Source organism: Dendrobates tinctorius, unplaced genomic scaffold (assembly GCF_039654945.1).
Source record: "Dendrobates tinctorius isolate UK_male_01 unplaced genomic scaffold, ASM3965494v1 ptg000197l, whole genome shotgun sequence".
Taxonomy (NCBI): Eukaryota; Metazoa; Chordata; class Amphibia; order Anura; family Dendrobatidae; genus Dendrobates; species Dendrobates tinctorius.
The window spans coordinates 4,664,013-4,683,587 of NW_027361864.1; the positions used below are offsets into that span (position 1 = coordinate 4,664,013).

The window sequence follows — 19,575 nt, forward strand, 5'->3', positions numbered from 1 at the left end:
CAGGGATGGGAGCGTCCTGAGGCTATAAGAAGCCTCCCCCAGAACCAGGGAGAGGCCACAATCATAGCCCCAGGTGTGCAGGTAAGCCTGCACCGGGATCACAACCTTTAACCCCAGAAATGCCAGTCATCAGTACTGGTTCCATACATTAACCCCACGTGTGCAAGTCAAACCCGCACTGAGATCATGACAGTACCCCCCTCTCAACGGGGGGCCTCTGGACCCCCAGGCTTGCCTGGGTACTTAGCATGGAAAGCCCGCACCAGGCGATCAGCATGCATCAACCGGGCCGGTACCCAGGACCTGTCCTCCGGTCCATACCCCTTCCAATGAACCAGGTACTGTACCGACCGCCGTACCAACCTGGAATCTACGATATGACCAACCTCGTACTCCACCTGCCCCTCGACCAAAACAGGAGGAGCAGCAGGCTCGGAGTCTCCCCGGACTGCTTCAAAAGGTTTCAGTATAGATTTGTGGAAGACGTTAGGGATCTTGAAAGAGGGTGGAAGGCACAGCCTATACGCCACTGGATTGATTTTTTCCACAATCTTGTACGGGCCAATGAATTTGGGTCCCAACTTGGCTGACGGAATCTTTAACTTAATGTTTCGCGTGGAGAGCCAAACTTTCTCTCCCACCCGATACATGGGACCAGGTGTTCGTTTCCTGTCCGCGAAAAACTTATACCTGCCTTGAGACCTAGATATACGCCGCTGGACTTCTGCCCATGTATCTTTTAACCGCTGAACAGAGTCCTCAGCCCTGGGACACCCCGAATCCAGACGAGAAAACTCACCGAAATGAGGACTGAACCCATAATTGATCAAAAAAGGAGTCATACCCGTGGATTGACTCACCCGACTATTGAAGGCAAATTCAGCCAACAGCAGTGCATCGCACCAGTCATTCTGTCTAGCAGAGGTTAGACACCTGAGGATCTGTTCCAGGGACTGGTTAGTGCGCTCCATCTGCCCATTGCTCTCAGGATGGTATGCAGACGAAAAGGACAGAGACATACCTAATTTTTTGCAGAAAGCACGCCAAAACTTAGCCACAAACTGCACACCACGATCAGACACCACATTTCGGGGTACCCCATGCAACCGGATCACATGATGCACAAACAACCTGGACAACGTCTCAGCTGATGGTAGTGCGGACAGGGGTACGAAATGAGCCTGCTTAGAAAACCTGTCCACCACTACCCATACCACTGTATTACCCTTAGATGGAGGGAGATTGGTAATAAAATCCATGGATAAGTGAGTCCATGGCCTTTCTGGCACTGCCAAGGGTATCAGCTCCCCTGCCGGCCGGCTATGAGAGCTTTTAGAACGAGCGCAGACCCCACAACCAGCAGTGAATTTTTTTATGTCCGAACCAAGGGTAGGCCACCAAAAGATCCTAGCCACCGCCAGACGTGTGGCCGAAATACCAGGGTGAGCACTCAGCTTGGATTCATGGAACTCCTGCAAGAGTTTCAGGCAAAGTTGCTCTGGGACAAACAACTTCCCCTCCGGCTTGGCCGCCGGGGCCAGCGACTGGGCTCCCTGAATCTCCCGTTCCAATTCAGATGAGACCTCTGCTATCACAACCCCAGGGTGAAGAATGGAGGACGGTGGCTCAGGGGGCGACACCGGCTGAAAACTGCGTGATAAGGCGTCAGCCTTGACATTCTTAGACCCTGGACGAAACGTAATCGTAAGCTGAAAACGGGAAAAAAAAAGTGACCAACGGGCCTTTCTGGGAGTTAGTCTTTTAGCAGACTCAATGTACGACAAATTTTTGTGATCCGTGATCACCGTGACCGGGTGACTGGCCCCCTCCAAAAAGTGCCTCCATTCTTCAAACGCCAATTTGACCGCAAGAAGCTCTCTATTGCCTACGTCGTAATTTCTTTCCGCAGCAGAGAACTTCTTGGAAAAGAAGGCACATGGCCTGAGGTTGGTTAGAGTGGCAGGCCCTTGGGACAACACCGCCCCCACCCCCACCTCAGAGGCGTCCACTTCCACGACGAATGGTTTGGACGGATCTGGATGCACTAACACAGGAGCAGACATAAAACATTTTTTCAGCGTTGCAAAGGCCTCTTTTGCGAGCGAGGACCAATTTCTCACATCCGCACCTTTGCATGTAAGATCCGTGAGAGGTTTGACCACTTGCGAAAACCCCTGGATAAATTTGCGGTAATAATTGGCGAACCCCAAGAAGCGCTGAAGACCCTTAAGATCTCGGGGTTGCACCCAATCCGCAATGGCCTGCACCTTCTTGGGGTCCATGCGAAAACCCTCACCGGATACAATTAACCCCAAAAAGGACAACTCTTGTACACAGAATACACATTTCTCCAATTTGGCATACAAATGATTTTCTCTAAGCCTTTGGAGCACAGTTCGTACATGTTCCAAATGAGAATACTTGTCGGGGGAATATATCAAAATATCATCTAAGTAGATAACGACAAAACGAACAATGAGATCTGAGAATACCACGTTGATGAAATTCTGAAATATGGCAGGGGCGTTGGTAAGACCAAACGGCATGACTAAATTTTCAAATAGTCCCTCGGTCGTGAGGAACGCGGTTTTCCATTCATCCCCCTCCCGGACCCTTATCAAATTATATGCCCCCCGAAGGTCCAGTTTAGAAAACCACTTTGCCCCTGATAGTTGGTTACATAAATCGGGAATCAACGGGAGGGGGTACGTATTCCGTACAGTAATTTGATTAAGCTCCCGGAAGTCGAGACAGGGACGTAACCCGCCATCTTTTTTCTTTACAAAAAAGAAACCTGCCGCCACAGGTGAGACTGAAGGACGTATGTGTCCTTTGCGCAGACTTTCAGTAATGTACTCCTTCATAGCCAAGCGCTCAGGACCGGACAAATTAAACAGACGGGCTTTGGGTAATTTAGTCCCCGGGACCAGCTCAATAGCGCAGTCAAAGGGTCTATGTGGCGGTAACGTCTCGGCCTCGCTTTCGGAGAATACATCTTCGAAGTCCTTCAGGCATTCCGGAATACCTTCCAGCTCGACAGATGATACCGACACAGATTTAACAGGTTCAACCAGCAGTGCGCATTTATCACATAACTCAAAATCATTAAACCCCCATTGAACAATCTCCCTCGTTTTCCAGTTAATAACTGGGTTATGGCGTTGTAACCAGGGCATGCCCAACACCAACCCTGCAGGTAGATTGTCCAGCACAAAACAACTTATGTTTTCCACATGAGTAGCGCCCACTCTGAGCGAAAACACATCAGACAAAAAGCGAATTCCCTCCTTAATGAGGGGAGATGAGTCAATGGCCATCACCTTGATCGGAACCTTGAGCCTAACTGTCCCTATCTTGCAGTGTGTGACCAATTGGGAGTCAATAAGATTAATAGATGATCCGCAGTCCACGAAGGCTGTAGAGGAAAAAGAACTACCATCCACAAACAGTTCCACAGGCAGTACTACTTTAGAAAACGAGGAAAATGGTACCTGAGGGTCTGAGCAGCCTCCCCGTTGACTACCCAGACCTAGTCGTTTCCCGCCGACCGGGTTTGAAGACGGGCAATTCGGGCACTCCCTTTTCCAATGTCCCGTTTTACCGCAGTAAAGCATAACTGCTTGTCCTTCCGGCGTTTCCTCTCCGTATCCTTCAGGGAGAGGGCGCCTACATCCATGGGCTCAGGGGCAGTCTCTTTTCCACTGGGGAATAATGGAGTATCCACCTGCATCACCCCTCTGGCCCGCAGCCTGCGGTCCATCCGGACGGCCTGGGTCATGGCGTCCTCGAGAGAGTTAGGTGGGGGATGTAACGCCAAGGCATCCTGCAGCCGCTCGGACAAGCCTCTGCGAAAGAGTCCTCTGAGTGCGGCGTCGCTCCAGGAGACCTCTGCTGCCCAGCGGCGGAACTCAGAACAAAACCACTCAGCTGAGTGTTTCCCCTGACAGACACTCATCAACATGTCCTCTGCCAATCGCACTCGGTCAGGTTCATCATAAATGTGCCCGAGGGCCTCAAAGAATGCATTCACTGACATACGTTCAGGAGCAGAGGAAGACAGAGAGAAAGCCCATGCTTGCGGAGCCCCCCGAAGTAGGGAAATAATGACCCCCACCCTCTGGAACTCATCCCCGGAGGAGCGGGGCCTTAGAGAAAAAAAAAGCTTGCATCCTTCTCTGAAAGACCTGAACTCCTTTTTATCCCCTGAGAAAAGGTCTGGCAATTTGACCGGAGATTCGGGGGACGCTAATGACACATCCCTACCCCCAGAACTAGAAGCCCCTGCATCGACAGCCCCCTGCACAGTAACCACCAACTGTTGCTGGGTCTGGGCCATCGTGCGTTGTTCCACATTGAGCTTATGGAACATTTGGGTCAGGTGCTTGACCTGATCAGCCAAGGCTTGTATGGGATCCATGAGGATAACACACACTTTTTTTTTTTTTTCCTTTCAGAGAAAAAAAAACAAAACTGAAATGGTCAGTTATAATGTCAGAGACACCGCACTACACTTGCTCATAGAGCCAGTGCGCGTGTCCTGAGTACAGAAGCAGTGCTAAACGAGGTACAGGAGGGATAAACAGACGGGAGGTCAGGCAAAGCCAAAGGTCATACACAGGATCACAGTACAGTACCAGGGATGAGACAGAGCGGATAATCAGGGCCAAGCAGAGATCAAAACCAAACAGACATAGGAGGTACCAGGCAGAATCCAAAGTGATATCCAGAGAACAGACCGAGTCATACACAGAGAATCAAGTAACCAGAACACAGCACTAACACACTCAGGGGTCACCACACAAATGCCAAGGGCAAGAGTATAACTGACAGGGATGGGAGCGTCCTGAGGCTATAAGAAGCCTCCCCCAGAACCAGGGAGAGGCCACAATCATAGCCCCAGGTGTGCAGGTAAGCCTGCACCGGGATCACAACCTTTAACCCCAGAAATGCCAGTCATCAGTACTGGTTCCATACATTATCCCCACGTGTGCGAGTCAAACCCGCACTGAGATCATGACAGTAACGTGATCACGTGTGTGATCACATGGTATGGGAGAGCCAATCAGAGGCGGCAACCTCGGCGCATGCGCCGCGTCATCAAAGGTCCTGTGGCATGACGGCGGGCGTCAGGTCCAAGTGCGCACGCGCGGGGAAGTATTCCACCGCACCTGAGCCAAAGACACTGCAGACGCCAGCCCCCATTCCCAGTATCCAAGGAAGACGCAGATCGCATGCGCGCTACCGCATGAAAGGCAAATAGCCCCATAATAATATTTGTAACCCAATTCCTAAGCCACTGCTCGCCCCCCTCCTCCCCTGCTCTCTTCAGAAGCTGAGATATCAACTCCTCCATACCTCAGTTTCTTCCTTTGATTCCTGTCAGGCAATCAGCTGACCTGTCTGACAGAGCTATTTATACAGTATCCCATTCTTCCCGCACTTTTATCTCTCCAATCAGCTGGATCCTGGTCTTGGTGGGCAGCAGGCTTCACCTCCATTGGTTGCCTGCCCCTGTTACTGGCAAACTTAACCCCAAAACACCTGGAACCAAGCAAAATACCATGAAAAACACAAATCACCCAGCCTTGTAAAACTGAGGTCTGTGCCACCATGACCCTCCTTCGTTAAACACTCCAGGGGTCTCAAGAAAGCAAAAATTCTGCCGGGGTATGTAAACTTTTGAGCACAACTGAATGTATATGAATATGACGTGATGTGATATATGGTTATGACTATTCATATAGATTGGAAAGTTAATCATTTCTTCTGTTTCACAGTTCGGAACCCGGAGGGCCGCCTGACCTTGTACTGTAAAGGAGCCGACACTATCGTCTATGAACTCCTTGACCGCTCCAGTGAAGATTTGAAGGATGCGACCACTATTCATCTGAATGTGAGTTGTCATCAATTTATGGGTTGTCCACTTTTTTTTTTTTTTACTTAAATGCATGTATTTTGGGCTAAAAATCATTTTTCTATTGGGTTTCATTACATTTTTTTGCACTGTTTAGTTTTTACAGGCCCTTGCTGACGCATTCTCAGTTAACTCAATTTGAAGCCAGCAATTGACAGTGCAAGGAAAGCGGTGCAACATTTGTAATGAAACCCAATTGCAAATATGAATTTTTTTTTTATCCCCAAATATATGCATTTAAGTAAAAATTAAAAAACATGTACCCAAAGGCGGATAACTTTTTTAATATGGGCCAAAGAGACATTTTGGGTCCTTTAGGCTCCAGGACCTGGGTGCACCTGCAACCCCTGAACCCACTATAGTTATGACCTTGCTGATTAGCCCTATTGAAATAAATGGTGATGAGCTGCAATACCACACACAACCTGTGAACAAGTGTGGCATTGTGTTTGGCTACCCTGATGCTGCTCAGCTCCGCACCTCTATCCCCCGATTATCGGGCGCTCCTCACTAGGTCTCTGGGCTGCTTCATCCTCTATCATTATACCTCATCCTCTCTCTTTGGTCCCGTGTTACAGGAGTTTGCCGGGGATGGTTTGCGCACACTGGTTTTAGCATATAAGGATTTGGACAAGGTCTACTTTACCGATTGGAAGAGGCGTCACCACGACGCAAGCACGTCCCTGGAAAATCGCGAGGAGAAGTTGTCAGTCCTGTATGAGGAGATTGAGAAAGACTTGAAGGTACGTGTAGAGGACTTTTCTTATACTTTTCATCTAAGTCCACGTGTTTTCTATTGGCCGCATGACTTTGGGAATTTTCCCAGATTTTTTTTTTTTATCAGAACTAATTGAGAATAATAAAATTTCTTGGTCTGGCAGTCATATTAGAGTATGAACACTTTTGCAGTTTTTTCTCTTATTGCTTATATATAAGAGTTTAAGTTATTTGTGCTCCTGTTTTGAACCTACATGCAGCCATGTGTCTCCATGGTAACAGACTACAAATAATCCCTGTGTAGTCTGATTCTGCAGTCATGTTACCCCACTTAAACTTCCCCCTCTTCTTGATCGCCTATGGAACCCAGTAATTTCAACATTACGTTCAATCATCTGTCACTACAGCGTTACTGAATCATTATCTTTATTTTAGTTAATTGGAGCATCTGCAATAGAAGATAAACTACAAGATGGCGTCCCCCAGACCATTGAGACCCTCACCAAGGCCAACATTAAAATATGGGTGCTAACAGGAGATAAACAAGGTACAGATATAAAGATGGGTGTATGGAAGATTTTGTATGTCCTTCTTGTTTTCACCATCATGAAGTTTAAAGGAAAACTCTACCTGGAGTGACAGATCAGTCACTGGGTTTGGTTAATGCCAGGAGAACCTTACCTGCCTGACTGCCTGTTTGTTGGAGGAGAGATAATGCTAAGGGATTGGTTTTAGGGGTCGGCCTCTTAGTTCCAGTGAAGAAAAATCTCAATCCTTCAGCACAAAACTTTGTGGACAATTGTAGCTTCCAGCTTTGTGGGAACAGTTTGCGGAAGGCCCTCTTCTGTTTCCCATGACTGTGACCAGTCCAGAAGGTCCATAAAGACATGGTTGAGGGGATATGGTGGAAGAACGTGACCGGTCACACAGAGCCCGTACCTCAGCCCTATTCAACACCTTTAGAATGAAAATTGGGATCCCGGCCTCTCCCCCAACGTCAGTGTCTTAGCTCACAAATGCTCTACTGAATGAGGGGGCAAAACTCCCACAGACCCCTTCAAAATCTTGTAGCAAACCTTCACAGAAGAATGAAAGCTTTTATAGCCACAAAGAGCCCGACTTCACATTAATGTGTATGGATGTAGGATGGGCAGTCACAACAGCTCCTGTAGGTGAAATGCATGGGTTCCAAATAATGTTATGGTGTATATAAATATATATTTATACATACATATACAGCGGCAGTTTGGGCACCTCTGGTCAAAATTATTGTTATTGTGAACAGATAAGCAAGTTGAAGAGAAAATGATCTCTAAAAGGCCTTAAGTCAGAGATGACACATTTCAATTGGATTTTAGGCAAAAAAGAAATATTCCGTATATACTCATGTATAAGCCAAGTTTTTCAGCACTTTTTTTGTGCTGAAAACGCCCCCCTCAGCTTATACACAAGCCAGTTGTCCCAGAAAGACGGCAGGGAAGGGGAGCGGCGGAGCAGCAGGTCAAAGAGGTAGAAGCCAGCAGCTGTGGCTAAAGCCTGTGCCGCTGCTGTAATAGCGCCCAGTGACAGCCGCAGCCGCTAGCTTCCAGCACACATCCTACTTACCTTCCTACGCTCCCTCGCTGCATCTCGTTCGTTCCGGCGCCAGCAGTTCTTCCGGTCGAGCGATCACATGGCCTTGCTCATTAAGGTAATGAATATGTCCGCCTTTCCACTCCCATAGGCGTGGAGTGCATATTCATTACCTTAATGAGCGGGGCCACGTGATCGCTTGGCCGGAAGAGCTGCTGGTCCCGGAACGAGATGCAGTGCCAGCGAGGGTTCGCAGGCAGGTAAATAGGATGTTGATTTTTTATATTAACAGGAATCAGGCATACAAGGATAGAAGACAAAGAGCCATGGATACAGGATAGGAAATAAGGAGCCCGTGCATACCAGGAAAAGGACAGGGAAGCCTATGCATAGCAGGATAGGGACGGGGGATCCAAGCATACAATGACAGGGACAAGAGAGCAATTCATACAATGACATTGACAGGGGAACCTGTGCATACCAGGATAGGAACGGGGGAGCCATGCTAACCAGGACAGCAATGGGCGAGCCATGCATATCAGAATAGGGATAATTGGACAATGCATACCCGGTTTATACTCGAGTCAATAAGCTTACCCAGTTTTTCGTGGCAAAATTAGGTGCCTCGGCTTATATTCGGGTCAGCTTATATATTGAGTATATACGGTGTTATGATTGAGTCACCGTAGGAGGCAAAAATAGAAATGCTAGCTAAGTCCAGAAAACCAGAGAAGTTGGCAGCTATCGGATTGCAGACCCCTGAACCTATCAACACAACTAGCAGTAGCTGTGGGGGGCTCCTACGATGCCCTAGGCCCCTCGATCACAGCCGGAGGACTACATAGCCTAAAGACAGAAAGGGAAATCTAAACTGCCCCAGAGCAGACCCCAAAGCAAAAGGCAGCCCCCCACATATAATGACGGTGAAGCAAGAAGAAAGAACAAAACACAGACAGAAAGATAGACTGAGCAAAGATGGGGCCCAAGCTAGCTTAGATAGGAAAGGATAGGAAGGCTGCTGTCTGCAATCCGTGAAAAAACCCTATGAAAATAAGAGCCAACAAACTGACAGTAAAAAAGGCCCTGAAGACGCTAGGCTTCAAAAAAGGCTATGTCAGTACTCAGGAATATTCTGAAGACAGAGCAACAGGCAAAAGGAGATTCAGCTCACCCCAGCAGGGAATGGCAGAATCCAGAAAAGCAAGGAAAACAAAACACAATGCAAAAAGGCAAAGCAGAAATCTTAGCTTTAGATGAGCAGGAATCAGACTGGTTTCCTAGAAGTCCACAGAGAAATCACCCGCAGGCCAGAAGGGCGTCGGCAGCCTTATATCCAGTCACTAACTCCACTCAGCCAGTCATCATCATCAGCCCCAGGTGTTTGACAATCAGGCTCACTACCTTTCTTCACCAGAAGAGGGAGTTCCTCGGGCCTCAGTAGTGAAGGGGAAAATGAACTCACAACAATACGGGTATTGTCATTTTTTACATTTTAAAAATTATGAAAAGGAAAATGGGCCTGTGGAATAGTTTGTGCATCTTGAATGGTTAGTACCTGGTATCACCCCCTTTTGCAAGTATCACAGCTTGTAAACGCTTTTTGTAGCCACCTAAGAGTCTTTCAGTTGTTTGAGGGATTTTAATCCATTCTTTGGAAAATTCATCCAGTTCTGTGAGATTTTTGGGTCATCTTGCATGCACTGCTATTTTGAGGTCTTGCCACATTTTCAATGATGTTCAGATCAGGGGACTGTGAGGGCCATTGAAACCTTCAGCTTGCACCTTTTGAGGTCGTCTATTGTGGATTTTGACGTGTGGTTAGGATTATTATTCATTTTCAGAAGTCATCCTCTTTTCAACGTCAGCTTTTTTACAGATGGTGTTATGTTTGCATCAAGAATTTGTTGAAATTTTATTGAATCTATTCTTCTTGTTTCTAAAATGTATCCGGCTTGTTTAGATGTTATTTTGCATACTTCTGATGCTGAATTTTATGGTTAGGACACAGTAGAGGCTTTCTTCTGTTGACTTTTCCACGAAGGCCATAATTATATAGAGTTCTCGCTCTGACTGAAATTTTGCTTGGTCTTGCAGACCTTATCTTTACCTCTACTGTTCCTGTTAACTTCCATTTCTTAATTACATTTTGAATTGAGGAAAGGGCAACTTTAAAATGGTTTGCTATCTTCATATAATCTTCTCCTGCTTCGTGGGCCTCCACCATTTTCAGAGTGCTACACAGGTTCTTAGAAGAACTCATGACTGCTGTTTTTTGGCACAAGGATAGAAGAGGCTGGGTTTTTATAAAGCTTAAGTTATGAGGCGGGACTTACTTGCTCCCATATTTAGTGGTATATATTTTAAGATGCTTTGGGGCTAATGTAATGAAGGGAGTCCTATGTTAGGTTGGTTCCATGGTATTTTTAACCACTTGTAAGGACCTCACTATTGGGTGGTGTAAAGGGGGTACATGGCGTGCAAACATGAGTCTTTCCTGTTCTTAGAAGGGGGAAGACTTGTGATGTTGGGAACTAGTACTAGAAAGGAGTCTTAATTTCTATTTTTTTGCTATGGGACCCGCCAACTTCCATTCCTCTTTGAAGTTCTAGTGATGAAAGTGTTAAGTCTGTGAAACGCGTCAGTGGGTCTCCATTGGTTTAGAATGCTTCTGACTTCACATCGGCTTGAGGAGGATTGTTTCTGTCTTGGTATTGTTCTAATCTTCTCCAATTGTCCACAGAAACGGCTGAGAACATTGGTTACTCGTGTAACATGCTGCAAGATGAGATGAAGGAGGTTTTCATCATTAGAGGCACCAGCCCTGAGGAGGTTCAGGAGGAGCTCAGGTAAAATCCCAGTTTCCCACAATCATCAGAAGGATGAATGGTGGACTTCATCTAAACAAAGTTATGTTTGTTCCCAGGATGGCGCGGAGGAAGATGAATCCGGATTCATTTATGGACAATTATGATGTCAACGTACAGATAAAAAAATGGCCAAAAAGGTCACAAGTGATCCCAGATGACGAGTTGAAAGGAGAAGAATCCTACGGAATCATCATCAACGGCCACAGTCTGGTGTGTGAGCTCGGATAGTTTTGATGGGGGGTGACACTTCTTATTGGGCGCAGAGTGCCATAGTTTATGGGTCATGTAAAAAAAATCAGATCTTTGTTAACAGAAGTTAATGTGAGATCCAATAGATGATCTACAGATCAATAACAGATCTGAGATAGATAAGATTGTGACATGATATTCAGTGCAGCTCATAAATAAGGGGACAAACCACAGAGGCTGTTATTTTAGGGACCCTTAGAATGTGGAGGCTCCAGTTCAGATTTTCCCCTTTCCTCATGGGGGGTGTGAGGATTTGTACGCACTCTCATTTGGCCAATTATCAGCCTCGGAAAAGTGTGCTACCTTGTAGGGGATCTGAATAAGGAACTTTGTCAAGAAATCTAGAGGTGTGAAGGCAGCATTGAACAATGTAATTTAATCACTGGTTATGCCTCCATTAGCATTGCCACTGATGTCGAGAACAAAGGGAGTAGCGGCACTTGTAGAATGCTGTATCTGCTTTGATTGATAATGCTCCATTATTCCTACGTGACTCCATATCTGGTATCGCAGATTAGTCCTGATCAAAGGAATGAGTCTGAATGGCAATTTTAGTTTTTTGTTCACAGCATCATAGTTTCTACGTTATAACTTAATGTGTTTCAAATCACCTGATGGCAGTGCTATGGTGCAGTCCACAAGATGGTGGCTTTTTTTACAGTCCAGTCTTTGCTGCTGTGCCATCCACTGGATGGTGGTGCTGCTGTGCAGTCTAGTAGATGGCAGTGCTGTTGAGTAGTCCACTAGATGACGGAACCCAATTGGCTGGTCACTATATGGCGGTACCCAATTGGTTAGTCACTAGATGGCGGTACCCAATTGGTTGGTCACTAGATGGCGGTACCCAATTGGCTGGTCACTAGATGACGGTACCCAATTGGCTGGTCACTAGATGGCGGTACCCAATTGGCTGGTCACTAGATGGCGGTACCCAATTGACTGGTCACTAGATGGCGGTACCCAATTGGCTTGTCACTAGATGACGGTACCCAATTGGCCGGTCACTAGATGGCGGTACCCAATTGGCTGGTCACTAGATGGCGGTACCCAATTGGCTGGTCACTAGATGGCGGTACCCAATTGGCTGGTCACTAGATGCTGGTGTTGCTGTGCAGTCCACTACATTGTTGTGGTGTTGTGCAGCCCACTAGATTGATGTGCAGCCCACTAGATGGTTGTACTGTAGTGTAGTCCAGTGGATTGCAGTGCAGCTGTCCAACCTACCAGATAGTGGTACTTTTCTACTGTCCACTAAATTGTGCCACTATAATGTTGCAGTAAAGTCCCACTAGATGAGACTTTAAAGGTCTTGTTCCCTTTCAGTATATGTACAGGTGCTTCTCACAAAATTAGAATATCATCAAAAAGTTAATTTATTTCAGTTCTTCAATACAAAAGGTGAAACTCATATTATATAGAGTCATTACACACAGAGTGATCTATTTCATGTGTTTATTTCTGGTAGTGTTGATGATTATGACTTACAGCTAATGAAAACCCAAAAGTCATTATCTCAGTAAATTAGAATACTTTATAACATCAGCTTGAAAAATGATTTTAAAATCCGAAATGTTGGCCTACTGAAATGTATGTTCAGTAAATGCACTCAGTACTTGGTCGGGGCTCCTTTTGCATCAATTACTGCATCAATGCGGCGTGGCATGTAGGCGATCAGCCTGTGGCACTGCTGAGGGGTTATGGAAGCCCAGGTTGCTTTAATGGAAGCCTTCAGCTCATCTGCATTGTTGTGTCTGGTAGTCTCAGTAAATTCAAAAAATTAACAAAAAACACCTGCAAAGGCTTCCTAAGTGTTTAAAAAGGTCCCTTAGTCTGTTTCATTAGGCTCCACAATCATGGGGAAGACTGCTGACTTGACAGATGTCTAGAATGCAGTCATTGACAAAATCCACAAGGAGGGTAAGCAACAAAGGGTCATTGCTAAAGAAGCTGGCTGCTCACAGAGTGCTGTATCCAAGCATATTAATGGAAAGTTGAGTTGAAGGAAAAGTGTGGTAGAAAAAGGTGCACAAGCAACAGGGATAACTGCAGCCTTGAAAGGATTGTTAAGAAAAGGCCATTCAAAAATTTGAGGGAGATTCACAAGGAGTGGACTGCTGCTGGAGTCATTGCTTCAGCCCTCCATTCTGCTGATGACCTGAGGTTAGTATCCTCAATAGTCAGAACCTCCCACTCCCGTCTCCAAGACTTTACACGTGCCGCGCCAATTCTTTGGAATGCACTTCCCAGGTCAATACGATTAGTCCCCAATCCCCACAATTTTAAGCGTGTCCTGAAAACGCATTTATTCAGACTGGCCTATCGCCTCAACACATTAACCTAACCTATCCCTGTGTGGCAGAGCCAAAAGTTTTACCATAACCAGGTTCCCCGCATCATGTTCCCACATGCTTTATGCATCCATTAGCCCTCTGTGTCTGTACTGTTACACACTTAACATTATGGCTGGTCCATACAATCAGAGCAACTGTTACCACCCACCTTTCGTGTCTACCTCTTTCCTCATAGACTGTAAGCTTGTGAGCAGGGCCCTCATTCCTCTTGTTATTTGTTATAATCTACTGTATGTGATTATTGTTATGCTGTAATGTCTATTGTCTGTACAAATCCCCTCTGAAATGTAAAGTGCTGCGGAATATGTCGGCGCTATAAAAATAAAATTTATTATTATTATTATTATTATTCAAGAGCCACCACACACAGAGGTATCCAGGACATCCAGGACATTCCTTGTGTCAAGCCACTCATGACCAATAGACAACGCCAGAAGCGTCTTACCTGGACCAAGGAGAAAAAGAACTGGACTATTGGTCAGCGGTCCAAGGTGTTTTTTCAGATGAAAGTAAATTTTGAATTTCATTTGGAAATCACGGTCCCAGAGTCTGGAGGAAGAGTGGGGAGGCCACAATCCAAGCTGCTGGAGGTCTAGTGTGACGTTTCCACCATCAGTGGTGGTTTGGGGAGCCATGTCACCTGCTGGTGTAAGTCCACTGTGTTTTATCAAGACCAAAGTCAGTGCAGCCGTCTACCAGGAAATTTTAGAGCACTTCATGCTTCCCTCTGCTGACAAGCTTTTTGGAGTTGGGAGTTTCATTCTCCAGCAGGACTTGGCACCTGTCCACACTGCCAAAAGTACCAATACCTGGTGTAAAAACAACAGTATCACTGTGCTTGATTGGCCAGCAAACTCACCTGACCTTAATCCCATAGAGAATCTATGGTGTATTGTCATGAGGAAGATGAGAGACACCAGACCCAACAATGCAGACGAGCTGAAGGCTGCTATCAAAGGAACCTGGGCTTCCATAACACCTCAGCAGTGCCACAGGCTGATCGCCTCCATGCCACATCGCATTGATGCAGTAATTGATGCAAAAGGAGCCCCGACCAAGTATTGAGTGCATTTACTGAACATACATTTCTGTAGGCCAACATTTCGGATTTTAAAATCATTTTTCAAGCTTGTGTTATAAAGTATTCTAATTTACTGAGATAAGGACTTTTGGGTTTTCATTGGCTGTAAGCCATAATCATCATCAGTAACAGAAATAAACACGTGAAATAGATCACTCTGTGTGTAATGACTCTATATAATAGATGAGCTTCACTTTTTGTATTGAAGAACTGAAATAAATTGACGTTTTGAAGTTATTCTAATTTTGTGAGAAGAGCCTGTATGTCCAGGGTGCAGGTTATAATAAAAAAACAAACAGGGCTGCACTCACCTTCCCCTGACATCAGCGGCTCTGAAACGTTACATCTACACTGGCCGTTCTCCTGATCTCGCTGATTAGTTTCCCAGCCGTCGTAGTGACGTCAGCACGGCCAGTGCCAGACACTGGGAGCAGTGACGGAGACTCATCATTGGACCCGGGGAAGGTGAGCACAGCCCCTTATTTCTTTATAATAGATTGCAGCCGCGGACATTTACTGAAAGGGAACAACCCCTATAACATTATATTGATACCTTTCAACCATAAATAACACAACCATTTTTCGGATTCCTGCACTGCTCCGTATAATGATGGAAGCATTATTAGCTCGGGAAGAAGATTTGGGGGGTCCGTCCTCAGGACCCCACATCATATACGCGTCAGGATTGATGATGATGATCGTATCTAAATGTAAAAGTCCCCATTACTCACAAATATGGAGAAGAGTGAAGCTCTCCGAGAGTCACATACTGAATTGTGTACAGAAGGAAATGGAAACTTCGTTTACAGCCAGGGAAAATATTTACTTTAAGCCATAACTCCACTTTTGAAAATGATCTCACAGTTTACACTCAGATATAATGTCCAGCCACTATGTAAATACTTTGCTTTACTTATCTCGGGCTGATCTGAAGTCACACGATGTCTTAAGGTACTGTCACACTTAGCGATGTACCAGTGATCCCGACCAGCGATATGACGCGGTCAGGATCGCTGGTGCATCGCTAAGTGGTCGCTAGTGAGCTGCCACACAGGCAGATCTCACCAGCGACATCGCTGGGGACGGGGGTCGCTACTTACCTGTCAGACGCGTCGATCCTACGTCCTTCCGCCCGCGTCCACGCGTCGCTCGTCGGCGCCACAGGAAGCCCAGCAGGAAGCGCCCGACGAGAAATGATCCAGGACCTTCTCGCGCGACCAGCGATAACCAGCGGGGGAGCCGGTCGGAGGTAAGTATCACACACAGCGATATCGCTAGCAATATCGCTGCTGCGTCACAAAACCAGTGACGTTATAGCGATATCGCTTAGTGTGACAGGCCCTTTATACTCCAGTCACCTACAAATCTGCGCTGACAATCAAACTGCTCCGAAAATGCAGCACATCTCCACGCACTGCCGATTGCTGCCGGTCCGGCCTCTGTACAGAGGACGCTCTGTTGTGGTGCATATGGGAAACGGTGTTAAAGGGCTTGTCCACTTTCCAGCACAATATGTACTTGGGATAAAAAAACATTTATAAATTGGATTTCATCACTATTTGCATTCTGTAGCCTCTTTTTTGCACTGTCCATTTCTGGCTTCTCAATGATTTAACTGAGAATCTGTCAGTGAACCTTCGATTACAGTCTTATTTTATCTTTATTTTTCTGAGCTCCTATCAGCTGACTTAGGGTGTGTGCACACGATGCGGATTTTGCTGCAGATTCGCAGCGGATTTGCCAATGGATTTTAAAAACCGCTGTTTACATGCTGCGGATTTTCTGCGGTTTTAAATCCGCAGCATGTCAATTCTTTCTGCTGACTCCGCAGCGGTTTGACACCTGTTCCATTGTCCAGGTGTCAAAACGCAGGGAAAAACCGCAGGTCATTTTACCTGCGGATTTACCTGCAAATCCGCGCGGAAAAATCCGCAACTGAATCCGCACTGTGTGCACTCACCCTTATGAGCTGAGACCACTGCAAAGTTATATGGTCAAGGAAACAAAATAAAAAGCAAACGGTGGAAAACTTTTACTGAAAACCAATTGCAAAAATGATTTTTTTTAAAGCCAATTACATGCATATGTGTAAAGAAAAAAAAAACAAAAAAAAACAACAACCCCATTAATACCTGATTGTCACTGCATTCATATAGGAAAATGAGCAGAATTGTGAATGCAGCACTGAAGAGTAATGATGGGGAAAAAAAAAGTTTTTGCAAAGTTAAATAAATTTATATGTAAAATGAGTTTGATAATCGTTTCTTCTGACGTATCGCTACTTGATTTCCGGTCACACAGGCTTTTGCATTGGACGAGAGTATGGAGGTGGAACTTCTGAGGACGGCGTGCATGTGTCAGGCGGTCATATGTTGTCGGGTGACTCCTCTCCAGAAGGCGCAGGTGGTGCAGCTGGTGAAGAAGTATAAAAAGGCGGTGACATTGGCCATAGGAGACGGAGCTAATGACGTCAGTATGATCAAGAGTAAGTCCTGGTGGTTACAAGGTGGCACTATATAATGGGAGTTATTTCTGGTGTAATTATTTCCTGCCCCGACAATAAGGAAATGAAAACGATGAAGTTACATCTGGAGGAGATTATACCAGTACCCAACATTCGCTCTATGTCCTGGCAGCCCACGGTAGGGACGTGCCGCCAGCTGGATATGTAATCAGATGCTCGTTCTGCGCTGAGACTTTTCCAGTTCTAATGGGAAAAAAAAGTTATAAAATGAAACGGAAAATATTTATTCTCACTGACCTAAATGTTTCCACCACGGGCAGAAAATAGGGAAAAGAAATCAAATCTTCTAAGAAAAGAGCCAAGACGAAAATTCCAAAAACCCAAAGCGAACACTTAACCCCTTCCAGCCACAGACAATTTTCATTTCAGCACTTTCGTTTGTTCCTCACTTTTTTTTTGAGAGTCCGAACGTTCTAATTTTTTTTCCATCAATTTATGAGGACTCGTATGTGGGACTAATTGTAGTTTTGAAGGACACAATTAATTTTACAATACAACAGGTGAAAAATTTCTGAGTGAACGATGAAAAAAAAACCCCCACAATTCCACCATTGTTTTTTTGGGTTGTTTGTTTTTGTTTTTTGACATTCATTGAGCATTAAGTCACCTAGCAACATGATTGTCCAGGTCAGGACAATTGCAATCATACCAAACTTGTTTTAAGTGGTGAAAAAAATTCTTAATGTAAAAAAAACAAATTTAGTTTGTTTCGCCATTTTATGAGTCATAATTTTTTTTCATTTTTTCCTCAATGGAGCTATTTGAGGGTTTGTTTTTTTGTGTGACGAGCAATACTGTAGTTTTATTTTGTGGTACATTCAAAGTCTTGATTGATTTTTAGAACATTTTTTTGGGAGGTTCGTTAATAAAGAACCCTGCAGTTCTAACATTTTGATTTTTGTTTTTCTTTTTGCCTTGTAATGTTTACAGGGCAGGTTAAATCATTTTCTGTTTTCATAAATTGGACATTTACAAATGTGGCGATACTAAATATTTAATGGAGCACAGTTCGAGCACGTAGAGTGCGCCTCCATTCTAATGGGGGATGAAAGTTCTCCATTCTGCCTGTTGGTGAAGGTCCCAGCTGTTGGACTCTCACTGATCAATAAGTTGATCATGTAATTGCTAGTAATGTCGAACTTACTTTGTCTGCCAAGCACTAGTGGTTTTGTGGGTCACTCCCCGATATTTAGTATTCATGGTTGTCTAATGATTTGGTGCTCTATTCCCCACTATCTATATTTTTTTAGCCTGGTCTCCGGTTTTGTTCCATTCCTTGCTGTCTTATGGTTTAGTGCTCAATTCCGTAGGGTCCATTGCTATGTTGCTTAATTTTTGGTGATAATAGCTTGGCACCCCAGTCCAGGATGTCTAGTCACTCAGTTCCATAATCCAAAATGTCTACTTATTCTTTTGCACAACCCAAGATGTTTAGAGGTTCTGTTCCATAGACCAGTATGGTTAATTGTTCGGTTCCACAGTCCAGTATGGTTAGTTGTTTGGTTCCACAGTCCAGTATGGTCAGTTGTTCGGTTCCACAGTCCAGTATGGTCAGTTGTTCGGTTCCGTAGTCTAGTATGGTTAGTTGTTCGGTTCTAGAGTCCAGTATGGTTAGTTGTTCGGTTCTAGAGTCCAGTATGGTTAGTTGTTTGGTTCTAGAGTTCAGTATGGTTAGTTGTTTGGTTCTAGAGTCCAGTATGGTTAGTTGTTCGGTTCCACAGTCCAGTATGGTTAGTTGTTCGTTTCCACAGTCCAGTATGGTTAGTTGTTCAGTTCCACAGTCCAATATAGTTAGTTGTTTGGTTTCACAGTCCAGTATGGTTAATTGTTTGGTTCCACAGTCTAGTAGGGTTAGGTGTTCGGTTCCACAGTCCAGTACGGTCAGCTGTTTGGTTCCATATTCCAGTATGGTTAGTTGTTCGGTTTCACAGTCTAGTATGGTTAGTTGTTCAGTTCCATAGTCCAGTATGGTTAGTTTTTCGGTTCCACAGTTTCGAATTTTTGTTGGTCTTGTTTATCTTATTCATTATTTTTGTTCTCCTGATCTTCGACCCCAGTCCAGCATATTTAAAGATTTGGTTCCACAGGACTTGGTATTTTGTTCAGCGGTTTCTTGTCTCAGTTACAACTGTCCTGTGTTTCATATATCAGTTGGAAGTGCTCAGTGGTTTCTTGTCTCATTTAGAAATATCCAGTGTTTTCTTGTTCCAATTACAAGTGTTCAGTGGTTTCTTTTCCCAGTCGGACGTGTCCAGTAGTTTCTTGTCTCAGTTGGAAGTGTCCTTTGGTTTCTTGTCATA

At 45.2% G+C, this 19,575-nt stretch overlaps 1 protein-coding gene across 5 annotated transcripts in view; it reads left to right on the forward strand.

The window, feature by feature from the left end:
- Positions 1–19,575, forward strand: part of LOC141056383 (phospholipid-transporting ATPase ID-like) — a 241,249-nt gene that overhangs the window by 205,137 nt on the left and 16,537 nt on the right. For all 5 annotated transcript variants that reach the window (XM_073553157.1, XM_073553155.1, XM_073553159.1 and 2 more), the window contains 6 exons: positions 5,778–5,893; positions 6,493–6,657; positions 7,067–7,178; positions 10,944–11,049; positions 11,127–11,280; positions 17,053–17,236. In XM_073553157.1, coding sequence (XP_073409258.1) covers positions 5,778–5,893; positions 6,493–6,657; positions 7,067–7,178; positions 10,944–11,049; positions 11,127–11,280; positions 17,053–17,236 — 837 coding nt within the window. The remainder of the gene's footprint in view (positions 1–5,777; positions 5,894–6,492; positions 6,658–7,066; positions 7,179–10,943; positions 11,050–11,126; positions 11,281–17,052; positions 17,237–19,575) is intronic.